This window comes from Pinus tabuliformis, chromosome 1_2 (assembly GCF_031772625.1).
Source record: "Pinus tabuliformis cultivar Carrire ecotype Pingquan chromosome 1_2, CPIR1, whole genome shotgun sequence".
Lineage (NCBI taxonomy): Eukaryota > Viridiplantae > Streptophyta > Pinopsida > Pinales > Pinaceae > Pinus > Pinus tabuliformis.
Window position 1 is genome coordinate 678,707,799 of NC_142298.1, and position 17,124 is coordinate 678,724,922.

Sequence of the window (17,124 nt, forward strand, 5' to 3'; positions counted from 1 at the left end):
GAAGTGCTGCAAGGAGTGCTTTGATTAATATTACCCTTCCTACCATATTTAGCCACATCATACCCCAACTTTGTATTTTATTTTTCATTTTTTTAATCTGTTTAGTCCATATTTCTGCCTTCATGTTCTCTCTTGAGATTGGAAGTCCCAGGTAAAAGAAGTGTGTCCATTTTTCCTGAACGAGGATTTCTAAGATTTGTGAGATCCTTTGCATGGTTCTGGAAGGGGTATTCCATCCATATATTCTGCATTTTGTATTGTTTAATAGCCCACCTGAAACCTGTAAAAAATCATCCAAATTTTTTTTGAACCTCCTTACTATTATTGTTGATGCCCCTCCCAACAGCAATGTGTCATCAACAAAAAGTGAGTGGTTTATTATTTTTACTCCTTTTGCTATTCTGATCCCTGTGATGTTTCTTTCCTTTCTTTGTTTTTCCAAAGCTCTGCTTAAAGTTTCTGCCATTATAATATATAGGAAGGGAGAGAGAGTATATCCTTGCCTAAGGCCTCTTGTGCTTTGAAAAAATTTACCGGGCCTTCCATTTATGAGGGGGGCAATCCATGGAGTAGAGATGCATGCTTGGATGACTTCTATTATTTCTCTTGAGAAACCAAGTTTCTGGAAGACAACCATTAGATATGGATGGCTAACCCTATCAAATGCAATTGCCATATTTAGTTTGATTATACTGCCTTTTTCTTGCATTAACATACTAGAGTGTACAACTTTCTGTACAATAATTACATTATCTATGATTTGCTTGTTGGGCACAAATCCTCCTTGATTTTTAGATATGATTATTGGAAGCACTTCCTTGATTCTATTTGCAATTATTTTTGTTATTATCTTATAAGAGGAAATGCAAAGAGAGATAGGGTGAAACCTGTTGAAAGTGGAGTGGTTTGGTTTTTTTGGGATTAGAGCAAGGTAGGAGGATTTTGTGTTGCCTCCTTTTTTTTTTTTGAAGACATTCTTCACCATTCTTAAGAAGTCATTTCTAATTGTATACCAGTGAAATCTATAGAAAGCTATTGTGAAACAATCTGGCCCTGGGGCTTTGTTCGGATGCAAGCTCCATATAGCCGTCACTACTTCTTCTACTGTGAGTTCTTTGCACATTTCTGCGTTTTGATCTCTTTTAATTTTTTTTTTTGTGCTTTAGGAAATCTTCATATTCAGCCGTTTCTTCATTTGCTGAAAGTAAGTTTTTGAAGTGCTTGTGGGATGCTTTTTTTAGTTCCTCCGCGCCCTTGACCTCTTGACTTTCAACCTGTATTTTTTCTATTTGGCTTCTTGCTCTTCTAATCTTCATTGTGTTGTGGAAAAATGATGTATTTTTATCCCCTGCCTTGAGCCACAAGTTTCCGGATTTCAATCTGGCCTCTTCTTCTTTCTTGTTTTCCCTATATATTTCCCAAAAAATTTCCTTCTCTCTTAGATAATCTTGCGTGCCTTCTTCTTTGCATTCTTTTTCAATTTGCATGCTGTCCATTTTTTGCTGTAACTCTTTTTTATTTTTTTCATTTTTTATTTATTTATTTCATTTGCTCTTGCCCATTCCTTTAGCTTGGCTTTTACATTTTTTAATTTTGTCTCCCAAATATACTGTGGTGATCCTGTTACTCTTGGCTCCCATGCTTCCTTGATTAATTCACTGATTTCTGTGTTGTTGTCCCAAATTGAGCTGTATCTAAATGGGAGCGGTCCTTGGTTTTCCATTTTTCCCATGACTATTGCCACCGGTTTATGATCAGATGCCGTGGTGTGTAAAATTTTTGATTTGATGGAGCTGTACACTGCTGCTATGTTTTCTTGTATCAGGATTCTATCCAGCCTTTCTTTTATGTTGCTTTTTCCCACTCTTTTATTGCTCCAGGTGTATTTCTCGTTGCTTGGTGGGATGTCTATTAAATTGTGTTGTTCCATTATTTCTTCTAGAGCATCCCTGGATGGGTCTGTGTGATATGTTCTCCAAAATTTTCTTCTATACTTCTTACCAAATTTAAATCTCCTCCTAGGATTATTTTCCCAGCTTGCATTTCTTTTAGTGCTTCTTTTATGGTGGCCCAACATTGCTCTTTTTCCTTGTAGTGATTTGGGGCGTATATGTTTATGACACTATACTTCTCTTTTGTATTGATTTGCATTAGATCCGTTTGTATCCAATGCTGATCTTTTTTGTGTTGTATTAATTCCCATATTCCTTTTTTCCATATTGTGCAAATACCTCCTGACGCTCCTGTTGCCTGTATTGCTTCCCCTTCATAATTTTTGATTTTTTTTTTGATATTTTCAGTTTCTTGGCTATTTGTTTTTGTCTCCTGAATCATAAGGATGTTTGGATTTTCTTTTCCCAGAATGCCTTTTGTGGCATTTTCTTTGAAGGATGTTCCCATTCCTCGGCAATTCTAGGAGACCATTATCATTATTTGCTTGTTGGGTGGTGCATGGGTCCTTTCCCTCTTTGCTGGCTTTTTTCGTTGTTTCCTATACTCCTTCCTAAGAAGGTTTCCATAGGTTGCTGCGTTCCTAATGCCATTTCCTTTGCTGCTGCTTCGTCCCTCAGCGCTTTGTTTGTCTTTCTTCTTGTTTTTTTTTTATATTCTACATTTGGGATTGCTTCCTTTGACTGTTTTCTTGTTAGGATACTATCCACTAGGGGGGGGTGAAGTATGGGTGTTTGAGACCAGAGGGGATGAAGGGGGGTTGGGAGTATGGTGGGCGGATTTGGATCTGGATCTAGGTCCAGGGGATGGGGGGGCTGAAGGATCTAGTGGCTCAAAAGGATTGGGACTAGTAAGAGGATTGTTGGCTGCTTTTGGTGGTAGAGGGTGGTGATAAGAGGATATGGAGGGCTGCGAGGAAGGATGATTTGGTTGTTTGTGGAATGTCTTTTTTTTTTTTAACGTGTTCCCATTTGTTTTCCGGATCTTCAATCTTCTCATTTTCATTTTTTTTTTTTTGTACATCTATTAGCGAAATGGCCATATTCGTGACATACCTTGCATTTGAAGGGGATTTGTTCATAATCCAACTGTTGTACATGCGTCCACTGATCCACTTTGATTTTGATGGCTTCTTGAAGCCCTTTCCCTAGATCCACTTTTACACAGATTCTGGCGCATGCATGCATATTTTCCTTTGGCTCACACCTGTCTATGCATTTCCCAACTGCATTTCCTATGGCTTTAACTGAGTCATCTCCCCAACAGTGGAGGGGAAGATGTGGCAATCTGACCCAAACAGGGACATCATTGGGTACATCCATTTCTGGATCGAAATCCGGCGTCCATCTGTTTAAATACAGTCCCCTTGTATCCATAAAGTAAGGTCCATTCTTAAATATCAAATCTCGATCCTCCTTGGTTTCAAAGTGAAAGGTGTAGTATCCTCTTCCACATAACTTGATTGAGATTTTCCCATCTACTGATGCAGTGCAGTTCCTTTCTATCCATTTTTGGACAGTTTTGGGCGATGGCCATAACTCAATAAACTGCCCAACTAATCCGCGTTCCGCCAGAGAAAGTGCTGCTTTACAAGGAAGGGCACGCGGGAGTGAAATTTCAGGGTTGTCTTCCAATCTTTTAACAAACTTTGTGACTGATGGTCAGTTCTTTGCCGGGCCCATTGCAGAAATGAGAGAGACGAAAGCTTTTGTTGTTCCTTCATTTTCTTGTTGTTGGTCTAAAAGAGGCTCTCCATCCTCTGATGAGTCCATGATGCTCGATCCTCAGCAGCAGGAGGCCGCTGAGGGGTAGCTACGTGCTGTTGCGTGCTTTTTGTTGCATTTGTTGTAGGGCTGCGCAGCTCCTTCCACTAGCAACACTGAATTTCTGACACATGGCCCATCTTAACCATGACAAAGAAATGGAATTGAACCATTGATTATCAACAATTTTGCTTAGCATTGTTATAAATGCTTTTGAAGTATGCTCTAAAGCCAAATTTTATAAAAGAATAAAAAAATTGAATTGTTATATATACACTTTTGAAGTATGTTTCAATTATACTCAATTTAAACAAAAATAATTAATAAGTCATTCATGGAAATTTGATAATTTTTTTGGATGGGTATACATTATTTAAAAAAAACACATATTCCAACTAAATCAAATTTAAAATATTAATAAGTCTTCATTCTTTTTTAAATTTATGTATCAATTTCCAATAGCATATATAAAAGTAAGGATACACATTTTGCATGTCAATAAGATAGTGGTTGATTATTGAGATAATGTAAGTGTAGTTGGCTTTAATAATTGCAAAAACTGGGTATCCCTTCTTAAGCATCACAATATAATGCAAATGTTTGTATAGGATATTGTTTTTTTGTGCGCATATTATCAATCAATTGGATTCTCTTTTGAAACAAATAATTGTTTTATGTTTCTAATAGTTATATACAAACATTACATGCCATTCATGATCACTTAATGGTTTTGTTCTTATCTTTGAAAAAAGTCATTAACTTCTTCATAATGTATCTTGCCATGTTTTCACCCTACAAAAACCCATACTAGATGTTAAACCTTGAAATTTACTTGATTTAACTTATAGTTAAAGTGCTATAATAAAAACTTAATATTGAATAATTAATATTAGTTAGAAGTTATGCTCACATATACTTGCTATTATAGTAAGATTTCAAGAAAATATATGCAAGCATGTTTGTAAGAGCTTAACTGGACAACCTTTATGCCTGAGAATCCTTGTATTGAGCATGCAATGGGAGAAACAAATTGTATTACTAATTATTAGTAGTATTAAAAATTAAAATCATTACCAAGGTTGGGAGATCCACATGAGACGTTCTATGAAATAATGAAGCATGCCTAATATTGTATATACATTGAAGCAGAGGAGCATGGCCTTATATTGAACACCAGAACACTAACAATAATTTCTCACATTGTCAACCTAAAAGTAGATGTTGGTTGATTCTTATGGAGCTTAGAAGTATATAATAAAATACATGATTTAGTTATCATTTCAATCAATTAATACTCATGTCAAGGAAGATCAATTGCACCATCGCTACCATGGAAAGAGAAATAAAATTTATGCCTAAACTAACATTAATTAAATTAAAGATTACGTAATGTATTAAATTATACTTTCAAACTTTAGCATGACTTGGCTTCACTTGATTAAGCATCTTAATCATTTACCTTAATTTACGTAACCATATCTCTTGATGTAAGGGCTTATTTTTTATATTTTTAGCCATTTTTCAAGAAAGTTCAAAAAATGTCTTGAATTTTTAATGATCATTAAAGGCACTTAGTGAGAATTTGTTTTTTTTTTTTTGGTAGGTAAGCACCCACGGGGGATTTGAACCAGTGACCTATTGCAAGGAGTGCCTTAACAGTGCACCCATTCACCGTCAATCCAAAGCCCTGTGGGCTAGTGAGAATTTGTCTTTTATTTATGCTCAAAACATTATTTAAATTCTATTTATGTCAACTATTTGTTTTTCTTGTATCCATAATTTATTTTGCTTGAAGATAGTTAACTATAGAAGGTGAAAAAACATTAGGTAATCCTATTCATGTTTCATTTTATTTATTAATGTAATGGAATTTAACCTTACAATTATTTTCGTAAACATAAGCACATACCTCTTGACATAATAAATAATGTTTTTGTTATAAAATAAACAAACATAAGGCTTAATCCTACAATTAACCAAAGCTTCCCTACCAGTGAATGCAATTTATTTCAACGTTTATTCGACAAATCGATGTGTAATTAGGACATTGTTTGAGTGCTTAATAGCATTTACTTTGTTAGCTTGTTTCACTACTTACCAATGTTTTATTTTGACTAGATTTGTGTTCAATATTTATATGCCTATTTCGATGTTTTTTCCACATCATTCTTCTTATTCATTTAAAATATTTATCAAAATAGAATCAATGAATATTGACATTCACGTTTCCCAAATACTAAGTGCATTGGTGATTTCAGATTTGTGAATTGAACACTTATTATCCAATATTAAATGAAGTGTGTTTTTAATCTGTGTGAAGAAGTGTTGTGCGAGAGAATTGATGTGCAAAACAAGGTATACAAATTTTTTTCCGCAATGTTCCACACTTTTGTATACATTCTCCCTCCATACAGTTCTTCCGCATATTTCCCCTTTGCACAACACTACACATTAATCAATAAATTATCTGTTTTGACTTGTTAAAATTTGGGGCATGAAAAGTTTGGTTTACTTTTATATTGGAACAATGAGAGCTACATTGCATCCATAAAGAAGGAACTGAGGAAATGTTTTGAAATGACAGATTTGGGCTATGTTCACTACTATCTTGGTATTGAAGTAATCCAACATCCGAAGTTTATATTCCTCTCTTAGAAGAAGTAAATTGGAGATCTGTTGAACAAGTTTGGCATGGATGAGTGCAATCACTTGACTACTCCAATGGAACAAAACTTAAAGCCTACATCCACTGAAGGAAAATAATTTGAGGATGCAACGAAGTATAGAAAACTCGTAGGAAGTCTCAACTACCTGACTACTACCAGACCAAGCATTTCATTTGTTGTTGGAATCCTCTCCATGTTTATGAAAAATCCTTGTGAGGGTAATTGGTTTGTTGCAAAAAGAGTTCTAAAGTACTTGAAGGGAACTCAAGAACTTGGACTCAAGTATACATAGGTGGGTGACTTCAGCTTGATTGGATACTATGATTCAGACTTCGATGTAAATAAAAAAAATTGGGGTATCTACTTTAGGTTATGTTATGAGTCTTGGATCAGGGAGTTGTCTTGTGGAGGTCACACAAACAATCAGTACCAACAGATTCCACAACTGCGGCAAAATATGTGGTATCAGTTGAATCAATGAAGGAAATTGTGTGGCTTAGGAAAATTTTGGAAGATTTGCAGGAGAAACAAGTGCATTCAACTCATCTTTTGATTGACAACACTTCTGCAATAAAGTTGGCCAAGAACCCAAAGTTCCATGATCGGACCAAGTACATCAATACAAAATATCATCTGATTCTACATCATGTTGATGCCAAAATAATCCATCTATGACATTGTTCCACAAACGAGCAGATTGCAGACATCTTCACCAAAGCACTTGGAAGGGAAAAGTTTGAAAGATACATAATGATGCTTGGACTTACCAACATCCCTTCAGATTCAGGGGGGGAATGTTAAACACCTAATCTTTGGGATTAGGAATCCTATGTAAATCTTGTAAATAACAAAATAAGAGAAGTTGGAAGACGAAGAGACATTGGTTGATGAAACCCAATAGTCTCCCTCTCTTTGTATATATTCATGTGTTATATTAATGAAAATCAACAAGTTATTTGTGGAGTTACTCCTGGTCTAACAAAAAGAAACTTGGTAAAGTGTTGGACACAAATATGTATACCTTCTTGCCTTCAGACCATGTTAATATCTTGTTTGTGTAATTTAAATGTCCTTAGAAATCATTATTTAATCTTTTCAAAATTTCCTCAGGTTTGGGATGTATTGTCTAATAAGGAAGTTGTGGACATTGTGGCATCAACACCTCAAATAACTGCAGCCAGAGCTTTGGTGGAGTATGTTGTTCAAGCATGGAGGTTTAAATATCCAACTTCCAAAGTGGATGATTGTGCAGTGTTCTGTCTTTTCCTCAATAATTCTCTATCATCTGAGCCAAAATAAAAAAACTCCAGTGGAACATGACCCTAGTAGTCAAGCAGTGACACAAGAGATCACTTCATTGTTAGCTACAAATTCATGCAAAGATTTCGACAAGAACGCAAAAGACTTTAGTGAGATAAATATCCCCACATTAGAGCGTGCAAACGCAATCAACAATGTTAATGATCTGAATGATGCATCTCAAAATTTAAACAAATTCAAGACCTCCAAGGAACCTAAGGGCCCAGAGAGAACACAATCTCGAAGAAAATTTATTGAGTATATTTCAATTGGTGATGATGAGGAATGGTATGCTCTTGATGGTGTTACGAGGGTGAACTCTCTTCTTAATCTTCTCAGGTTTTTGACATGAGACAAAAATGTTGGAGTACTAAGGAAGTGGCTTTGAATCCTCTCAGATAAATATCAAGTTTGGGAGCATCAATGGGCTCAAATTTTCAGTTTTTTAATCGTGTGTCCAACTTGCTTTTGTTGGACTCAGATGGTATCTTATAAAATAATTTATTGTGAACATTGTCTTTGTAAGAAAAAGTATAGTTTCTTCTCTTACTCTAGGGAAATCAATGGAAAAAATAATGAGACAACATATTTATTACTCTAGGTTTTGTGTTGTTTTGAATTACGATTAAGAAGTAATGGAGTAGGGAATGCCTGAATATGTTATGTCACTACATGGACAAGTGGGTTTCAGATACAAGTTACTAAACTTTTTGCTTGTCGTGGTCCTAGAAATTGTTATTGCTTTGTCTTGACTAGTAGATTCAAAACATGTTATACACCCCGAACTCATTGTACCCTGCTAAACGTTGTGAAGAGAATTGCATTTTACCCCTATCTCTCAACTATGAATTACTACACACCTTCCATTTGTCCTCATGCAACAAACATGCTCTGATCACATTCATACATTTAGTCTTCTTGCTGACATTCTGGTCTATTGTTCTAATCAAGTGGGTAAGGCAGACAAGCATACTAAGAAATGTGAAACCTCGAAAACCATTTTGTACATGTGTTGCAGATGTTGGGTGCGATTAATTTGGGATTGGAGATTTGGTTTTTACAAGATAAATTGGGAAATGGGTTTCATTTAACTCCCTTGCATGAATGTCTTGAACTTTTAGTGCAAGGATTGGCATGGTTTACTCTCGGATTAACAATAACGAGTTGGCTAACCCGACCTGTAACTACATTCGTGCATGTTTGGTGGATCGTGTCATTTTTGCTTGGAACAATGGATTGTGTTTCAGCTGAACTAAATTCATCAATGACAAAGAGATTCCCCATGGGGCTATTCTCATCCTTGTTTCATGGCCAACATGTTGCTTGATGCCCATTTGTGCTGCAAAAAAGGATTTGAAGAGTTCAGAGGATGATATTATGTCAGAACCCTTTCTAGGCAGGGATTACTGAAATCATGGGTATCTCAATTATTGTCAGAGGTTTTTTGAGGAAGATCAAATAATGTTGAATTTAAATCCCAATGTGACTCCTTTTGCCATGGCAGGATTCTTCAATAGGATGACATTTTGGTGGTTGAATTCTCTTTTGTCGAAAGGAATGAAGAGGCCTCTAGAAGAAGATGATTTGCCTTGTGTGCGTGGAGATGATCAAGCAAATAATAGTTATACAACATTTTTATAGAAGATATGCTTAGGAAAAAATGGAAAAACTCATCTGCCACTCCATGTGTTTTCTGGGCTTTAGTTAGTCGTCACAAGAAAAATCTGGCAAGGACTGGGTTCTATGCTTTTCTCAAAATACTTACTCTGTCTTCTGGACTATTTCTTTTGAACACCTTTATTGGATTTTCAGGTAGAAAATCATTCAAATACGAAGGTTTTGTTTTGGTAGGAACACTCTTTATTACCAAGGCAATAGAGTCATTATCTCAAAGGCAATGGTATTTTGGCACTAGATGGATTGGTCTGCAAACTAATTGTTCACTAATATGATGTAGACATAGTAATCATTCTAGAGGCAATGGCAAGTTTTTATGTAACTTTTGACAGCCGTGAACATATTTTCTTAATCTCTTCTTGCAGGACTTCGGTTCTAGAAAGGACACATTTTTCCGTGGAGTATTTGATGGGCATGGCCCTTTTGGCCTTGTAATAACAAAATGAGTAGGCCAACCATAGTGAAATAGCACCCCAATTATATATATCGTTGCTAAGTTTTGTTGGGTGCTATAGCATATTTTGGTGGCTGGCTTATTTTGTTAGTGGTGCCAAGTAGATAGAGGATAAGAGAATTTGAGTGTTCTATAATACTCCAAACTGATTGGAACACTACTATGTATTTTGTGATAAAAACAAACTGACTTACAATTCTATTTGTATTATGTTGTGGCAAGAGCTCCAACTCACCACAATATTCATGCATGTTTGTATGTTTTTTTGGATCAACTTTATGTAATACAAGGAATGTGGTATATGAAATTCTTTAAACTTTGTTAATTTGTAACATAACTTTTATATTTATTGAGTGTAAAGTTAGGTTTATTAGTATGATCATGAGTTATTTAATCACTTGATCATAATAAATATATTTTTATATAAAAAGTAATGACTTGCATTTATAGTGCAGTATGCTTTGTCAATACTCCAGAGTCCAGACAAATTGGACTGTTACCATGTGTTTTAGGATAAAAACAAATTAAGTTGTAGTTATGTTTGTATTATGGTGTGGCAATAGCTCTAACTCACCACAATATAAATGCACATGATTCATTCAGATTTTGTAGTAGTAAGTTTGCACGGTGTTTTGGTTGACTTTGTGGTAAAGAAATTTTTTAATCTTCGTCAATTTGTAATTTGTCTGTTGAATGTAAATTTGGATTAGTACTATGAGGCCTCCATGTCAAAGTGTCATTTTCTGTCATATGCTCGAATGATCTACTTAGCATTTTGTGCATCATCTGATCTCATCACTCATCAATTCCAAGACTTGCACCTAGTAACCATGACTACTTGGGAAGGCTACCCATCCCAAAACATCTTTGGCTCAAGTGCATTTAACCATGTAAATTTTCTCTATAGTCAAGCTCATTTATCTTGCTACCCGATTTGCAAAACCTTAGCAAGTATTGTGGTACCAACGATAGTTGGGTTTTGTTAGTTTTCAGTGTCTTCAATGGATGAAGGAGATTCGTAGTAAATGATGATGATGACCAAAAAACATAAAATGCAATGTACATTGCCATTTGCTAATGAGTTAACTTCTCTTCCATGATGTGGGTCATTACCTTATTTCATCTCTTTTCATAATGATAGCTATCTTACCTTGTTTGATTCTTACTATTTGTGAGGATGTCTTCATTGCTATTATGGCTTCCATAGGTGTGTTGAGGAATTGAAATTCAGTAAGTTGGTGTTTCAATTGTTTTCTGAAAATTGACAGTGGCATGAGATAGTAATATTAATCAATCCGGACAATATTCTTATATGCTAAGGCCTCGTAATAACAAAATGAGGAGGCTGACAATAGTGAAATAACACCCCGATTATCTATATCATTGCTAATTTTTGTTGGGTGCTATTGCATATTTTGGTTGCTAGCTTATTTTGTTAGCAGTGCCAAGTAGATAGAGGATAAGAGAATTTAAGTGTTCAATAATATTCCAAACTGATTGAACCACTACTGTGTATTTTATGATAAAAACAAATTGACTTGCAATTATATTTGTATTATGTTGTGGCAAGAGCTCCAACTCACCATGATATTTATGCATGTTTTGTATGTTCTTTAAATCAACCTTATGTAATACAAGTAATGTGGTATATGAAATTCTTTGAACTCTGTTAATTTGTAATATAACTTTTATGTTTATTATTGAGTGTAAAGTTAGGGTTATTAGTATGATCATGAGTTATTTAATCATTGGATCATAATAAATATATTTTTATAAAAAAAATAATGACTTGCATTTATAGTGTAGTATGATTTGTCAATACTCCAAAGTCCAAAGAAATTGGAACATTACCATGTGTTTTATGATAAAAACAAATTAACTTGCAATTTTGTTTGTATTATGGTGTGGCAGTAGCTCCAAATCACCACAATATCAATGCACACATTTCATTCAGATTTTGTAGCAGTAAGTTTGCACAGTGCTTTGATTGACTTTGTCATAAAGCAATTTTTTAATCTCCGCCAGTTTGTAATTTATGTCTATTGAATGTAAATTTGGATTAGTACTATGAGGCCTCATTGTCAAAGTGCAATTTTCTGTCATAACCAGATGCACTTAACTCCATGGAGTATTTGTTCAGTGTAAGACAAGATTCAATAACTCCTCCACCATTTATCAAGCTCTGGCAAGTCAATGCATTAAATTCCACACTGTAACACAAATGTGGTTGCAATATCTTGAAGATGGGGTGCATACAACTCAATTGCATGTTAGCTACAATAATATAGGGCTCCATACAAGCATGTGTCTGTAACCTATTAATTTGTACAGAGAAATAAGGTTTATCATAAGCCTTTGCATGAGTGAAATTGACAGAAAGGCCATCTTAGAAGTCTATTGCTCAACACCAGATAAAAAGTATGAACAAATGCACAAAAAAGTGGCACCGCAATGTAAATGTCAAAACTTTTCTTTTGTACTACACTGTCATATACACCATTGTAGTTAGTGAGGAAACTGCATACATTAAAAACTATCACAAAATGCAACCCATAGTCAACAATCATTGAAACTTCGAAATCCAAAAAAATTCCTTCTCATGAAATGCTTAACCCACTAGCGTAAACATCAGAATTATATACCATACTTAGACTTCGTAGTAGTCTCTTACAAAGTACAACCTATCATAGTGATACATTGTTATGCCATTAATAAAGTGCATTAATCATTAGAGGAATTAGTACTATGGATAACTATTACATAAAGTTGTTTAACATAAAACAATATGATTGGAGGCTCACACTGCACATCAATTACCAAGTAGCCTCTAATTTGTTTATAAACATTGACACAATTTAAATCCAGGAATCCTACTTGAACTATGTCGAACTGTGAAAATCTACGTACTTGGATGTTGTTTAACATTAACCTTGACATTTCACTTTGTTGATAAGGTGTTTGTAAACTGCAATCTCTATCACAAGGATTTTGTGTTGAAGACTTTGGTGAATACAATATGCTTTTAATGCATGGCTTGGGCTTCTAACTATAGTGTTTCTAATGCTTTCAATCTAGACCTTTCAGGATTCGGTTCCATTTTTCCTTCCATCTACCTATTGGTGGCACCATAGCAGCAATGTGCCCTTGTACCACAAGAGAACACACACCTGTATTGGTTTCTGCAGTTGGCATGTACATACTAGAGATATTATGAAGAAGCACACACTATCAATGAACATACTTATGAAAAAACAAATATTGGTGAGATTCCTCAAACTACAGTCCTTCCTAACTGTTGTAACTCAATTTTGCAAAGTTTAAATTTCAAAGTTTTTCTCAGACAAATGCTAATAAAAAAACAAAATTGCATAAATTTTTTACTTTCTTCAATGCTACTCTTTCCTATGCTACCATCTTACGACATTTCCTTTGCAGCATGTGTTGCAATTGCTAGTAATAATAATAATGCAAATTATAAAAATTAAATGAGAAAATTAATAATTATGATTTCAACTATAAACTTATCAAGTCAAATTAAACTATAAAATTAGAGTGGTGTACAAGTCCATGGCATTGCGTAGCTCATGGTGTTTGTCATGATGAAGCCTATTTAAAGTCTTAAGGAAATACATTATGGAATCCAAGAGTATCAGCTTAGATTTATCTTAACTCCGGAGTTGATCCCTCTTCAAGCTTGGTAGATCCAGATTTAAGATGAATCTAGGCTAATTATTGTTTTTTTGTTTCTTTTTTGTAATTTTGAAAATGTGAGATGTATCATAAGATAAGTGTTTTGATACCTATCAATGTTCTCTAACTATAAAGTGATATATTAATTCTTTTTATAATTAATAATTGTGCCGAGAAACGCATTCTACAACCTAATATGAAGGGATGTGTAAGTATTCACGTCTCTAGTAAAATAATAATAAAAACAAAATAATATCGGCCCAAAACATAAATGAAAATAACAATATCCTATCCTATAAATATTTAAAAGAAAAATCATATCCTACGAATACATTTAAATTTTTTAAAGAAATAAATATTTCCATGCCAAAGTTGTGATACACGTAATAGCCCAATCCACTTACCAATTGCTCTCATTACAAAAATAAAATAATATTATAATTTCATTTTATACATATAAAAACAACCACAGGCGTACCCATATGACCATACTCTGAGGCGGCAGGGCTATCCATGTGACTATACTTTGCGTGTGACAGCCACCGAACCCTAATAAAACTCTAACCCTGTACCCCAGTGTTTTCGCTGCGCTCTCCAACCTTCTCCGAAAGGCTATCGACTCATCTCGTTCTTGCGGCGTTCTGTCCTCCAAGAAATTGATTCTTATCGCCTCCTTCTGCGATGATGATCCTGAAACGAGTGATAACTAACCAATACACATTATCAAAGGCAACCTCTGCTCTTGCATTTGCATTTACCGCCAAATTTCATCTAACATTCTCCAATTTCTGCACCGAAATATCACCATCATCCACAACTTCACTACGCAGTGCGGTTGTCTCTGATTTTCTTATCAACAATTGCGGTTTAACACCTGAAGAAATTTCGAAAGCCTTTAGGCATAACAGGAAATACCTTCATGCAAAGTCGACCCGGAATATGAAAGAAGTTTTGGAGTTGCTAAAAGGCTGTGGTTTGACCAACCTTCCCCATATTCGAAGGGCGGTCCTTAACAGCCCCACGTTCTTGTTTCGTAGCGCCAAAAGAAACATACAGCCTAAGCTCACTCTCCTTGGGACTTACATGAATCAAGAGGATATCTGCAAACTACTTCTTGCCCGTGCAAAGATATTTGAATCTGCAGAAGACAAGCTTAATTCCTCGTTTTTACTTTTGCAAAGATTAGGTGTTAAGGGTCAAGAATTATCAGAGTTAGTGGCGAGGGTGCCTGCTTTACTACAAGCTTCAGAGGAAAAGGTTTTAGAGTTATTTAAACATGCTGAGGATTTTGGGCGTCCCAAGGGATCAAAGATGTTTGCTCGTGTTTTGCATATGATTTTCTGGGCAGGGAAAGAAAATATGGATAGAAGGCTACGTTGTTTGAATAGTTTAGGTTTCTCAAAAAAGCAAATTTCGGAGATATTAAGGCGGCGACCGGAGATTCTGTCGCTTTCAGAGGAAAATTTGAAGCATCATGTAGATTTTTTGGTCAAATTTGCAGGACTTACATTGGCTGATTTCGATAAGGATCCAGTTTTGTTTAATCTCAGTTTGGAGAAGAGGTTGATTCCTCGGTGTAGAGTAATAAAGGCACTGAAGTCAATGGGGTTCTTGGAAACAAAGATTCATTTTCGACACATTCTTAGGATGTCAGAAAAAAGTTTCTTAGAAATATATGTCGATTCGAATGAAAAATCCTCCGTTCTGCTAGATATTTACCGTTGCGTGAAAGATGGAAAGTTGAACATTGACATGGATACATCCAGTGAATTAGATGTAGGGCCAACGCTAGGGACCGTGAACGACCAAGTGAAGCCTTGACAAGCGGAGAGGCAGTGTATCAGCTGTAGGAATGAGGCTAGAAGCCATGGAAAAAGTAATCGGAGGGCGTAGAGAAAGTCATTCGCGAATGAAAGGATGCTGTTGATGATGGCATGGAGCTGAATTTTGAGAAATGGCACCAGGTTTTTGTGGTCATCACAGCCTAGAGTTGAAATTGGAAAGTCCCAGGAAGATGGCGAAGGCAATGCATAGCACTCACACAAGCAATTTGCAGAGATGAAGATCAGCAATCTGGACATCTGTAGCAGGCTTTTCAGTGGACAAAGGGATTGATGGTTCACATCACCGTCAGATTCAAGGGGACATCACCAACATGCATACCGCAATCTTCAATGAAGACCAAGCTCGTCTACTACCTCAGTATGCCACCCAGAAAGAGCTGCAGATAGTATGGCTATTCATCAGCAACCAAGAGGAATTGTAGTTACTAGATAAGTTCTTTCAGCAAGAAACGAATTTTGCAATTTTGGTCTAGAAGTTTCAGAATTATTTCTGTTAGATTCAATGAATTACTGTCTTTGCTTTTTGTATGATGATGTTGGCCCAGGGGAATATTATGAACGGTATGAAACAGTAGGTATTGTTAGGAAATGTACCAGCGGACAAGTATTTTGCTTTATGAAATTTATGAGAGAATCTGAGGATAGATGGAAATCCCATTTTTGTAACCTGTACCGGATCGCATCTATATATATACACTTTATTAGCAAAAATAAAAGGAGACATGCATGGAATGTGTTTCAGTTAATAACATTCAGAAAGTTTGCGAAAATTGATCAGCTGTATAAATATGCCTTTTCCTGTTCACTAGTTTCTCTTTTTTGACCAGAGAATCTCTGGTAAAGGCCTCTGTTTTAACAGTTCTATGGCTTCTTTGGCACCAGCCATACAGCCGCCTGTCAAGATGTTTGAGAAGCAGATTATACAGTGTTGCAATTCAAAGTACAACTCACCCTCTGTTGATTTGTTTGTGTAGCTTGGGAGGTACTCCAAGTCCTAGGGTTCAGGGTTTGGAGGGCAAAGCACCACAATGGTCACTTGTGGGCTTGGAACCCAAGGTAGTGGTTTTGCACCCATCGGGATTTGGGCCAAAACCATGAAGAATTTGAGCATGAGAAAATTTGAGGTGATAGAGCTTGGCGTGCCAATTCCAACAGTCCAAAGATCATTCAAATCGGAGGTCTAGAAACGAAGATATGAATTTTTGAAGTTGACAATTAATTATGGACAGTCAAGTCATGTAGGCTTGGTCCAAGAGACATGTCTCTTCATCAATTGAATTTTTGAAGTTGACAATTAATTATGGACAGTCAAGTCATGTAGGCTTGGTCCAAGAGACATGTCTCTTCATCAATTCAGGGAGCCCTTCATTTAGTCTATAAATAGAAGGTGGAGAGGAGGCTAAAGAGCATCCATTTGTGCAACACATTACAAGTGACAAGTTCGTTGGAGGAGAGAATTAATCTCTGTTTTGGGCCGCAGGAAGAAGGGACAGACCAGCGAGGAAGAGAGGGCACTTCTGGGCACTTTTCATGGCTGTATTGATGTCTAAGCTGCTTTGTTAGAGGGTCGAGGCAGAGGAGAGTAATTCTGGGCCAAGTCTGAAGTGATAAAGGGTGGACAGACCCTCAGATAAGGCTGCTGCAGCCCTAACCAACTCAAACAGAGCTGCGTGGAGGAGTTTAAGGGCTGGTTTAGTGCCCAGGAAAGCAGCTTGGATGAAGGGAAGTCTTCCAAGGGCAGGCCGCAGTAAGAGAGGGCTGCGTAGTGACTGTGTTAGGGC

At 36.0% G+C, this 17,124-nt stretch overlaps 1 protein-coding gene across 1 annotated transcript; it reads left to right on the top strand.

The window, feature by feature from the left end:
* The first annotated feature begins 13,988 nt into the window (after window positions 1-13,988).
* LOC149207512 (uncharacterized) lies at window positions 13,989-15,610 on the top strand. The gene has a single exon (XM_089395766.1). The coding sequence runs from the start codon at window positions 14,181-14,183 to the stop codon at window positions 15,318-15,320; it is 1,140 nt and encodes a 379-aa protein (XP_089251892.1). The 5' UTR covers window positions 13,989-14,180; the 3' UTR covers window positions 15,321-15,610.
* The last annotated feature ends 1,514 nt before the right edge of the window (window positions 15,611-17,124 follow it).

Coding starts and splice junctions, on each gene's coding strand:
- LOC149207512 (XM_089395766.1), top strand. CDS start 14,181: ATGATGATCCTGAAACGAGTGATAACTAACCAATACACATTATCAAAG.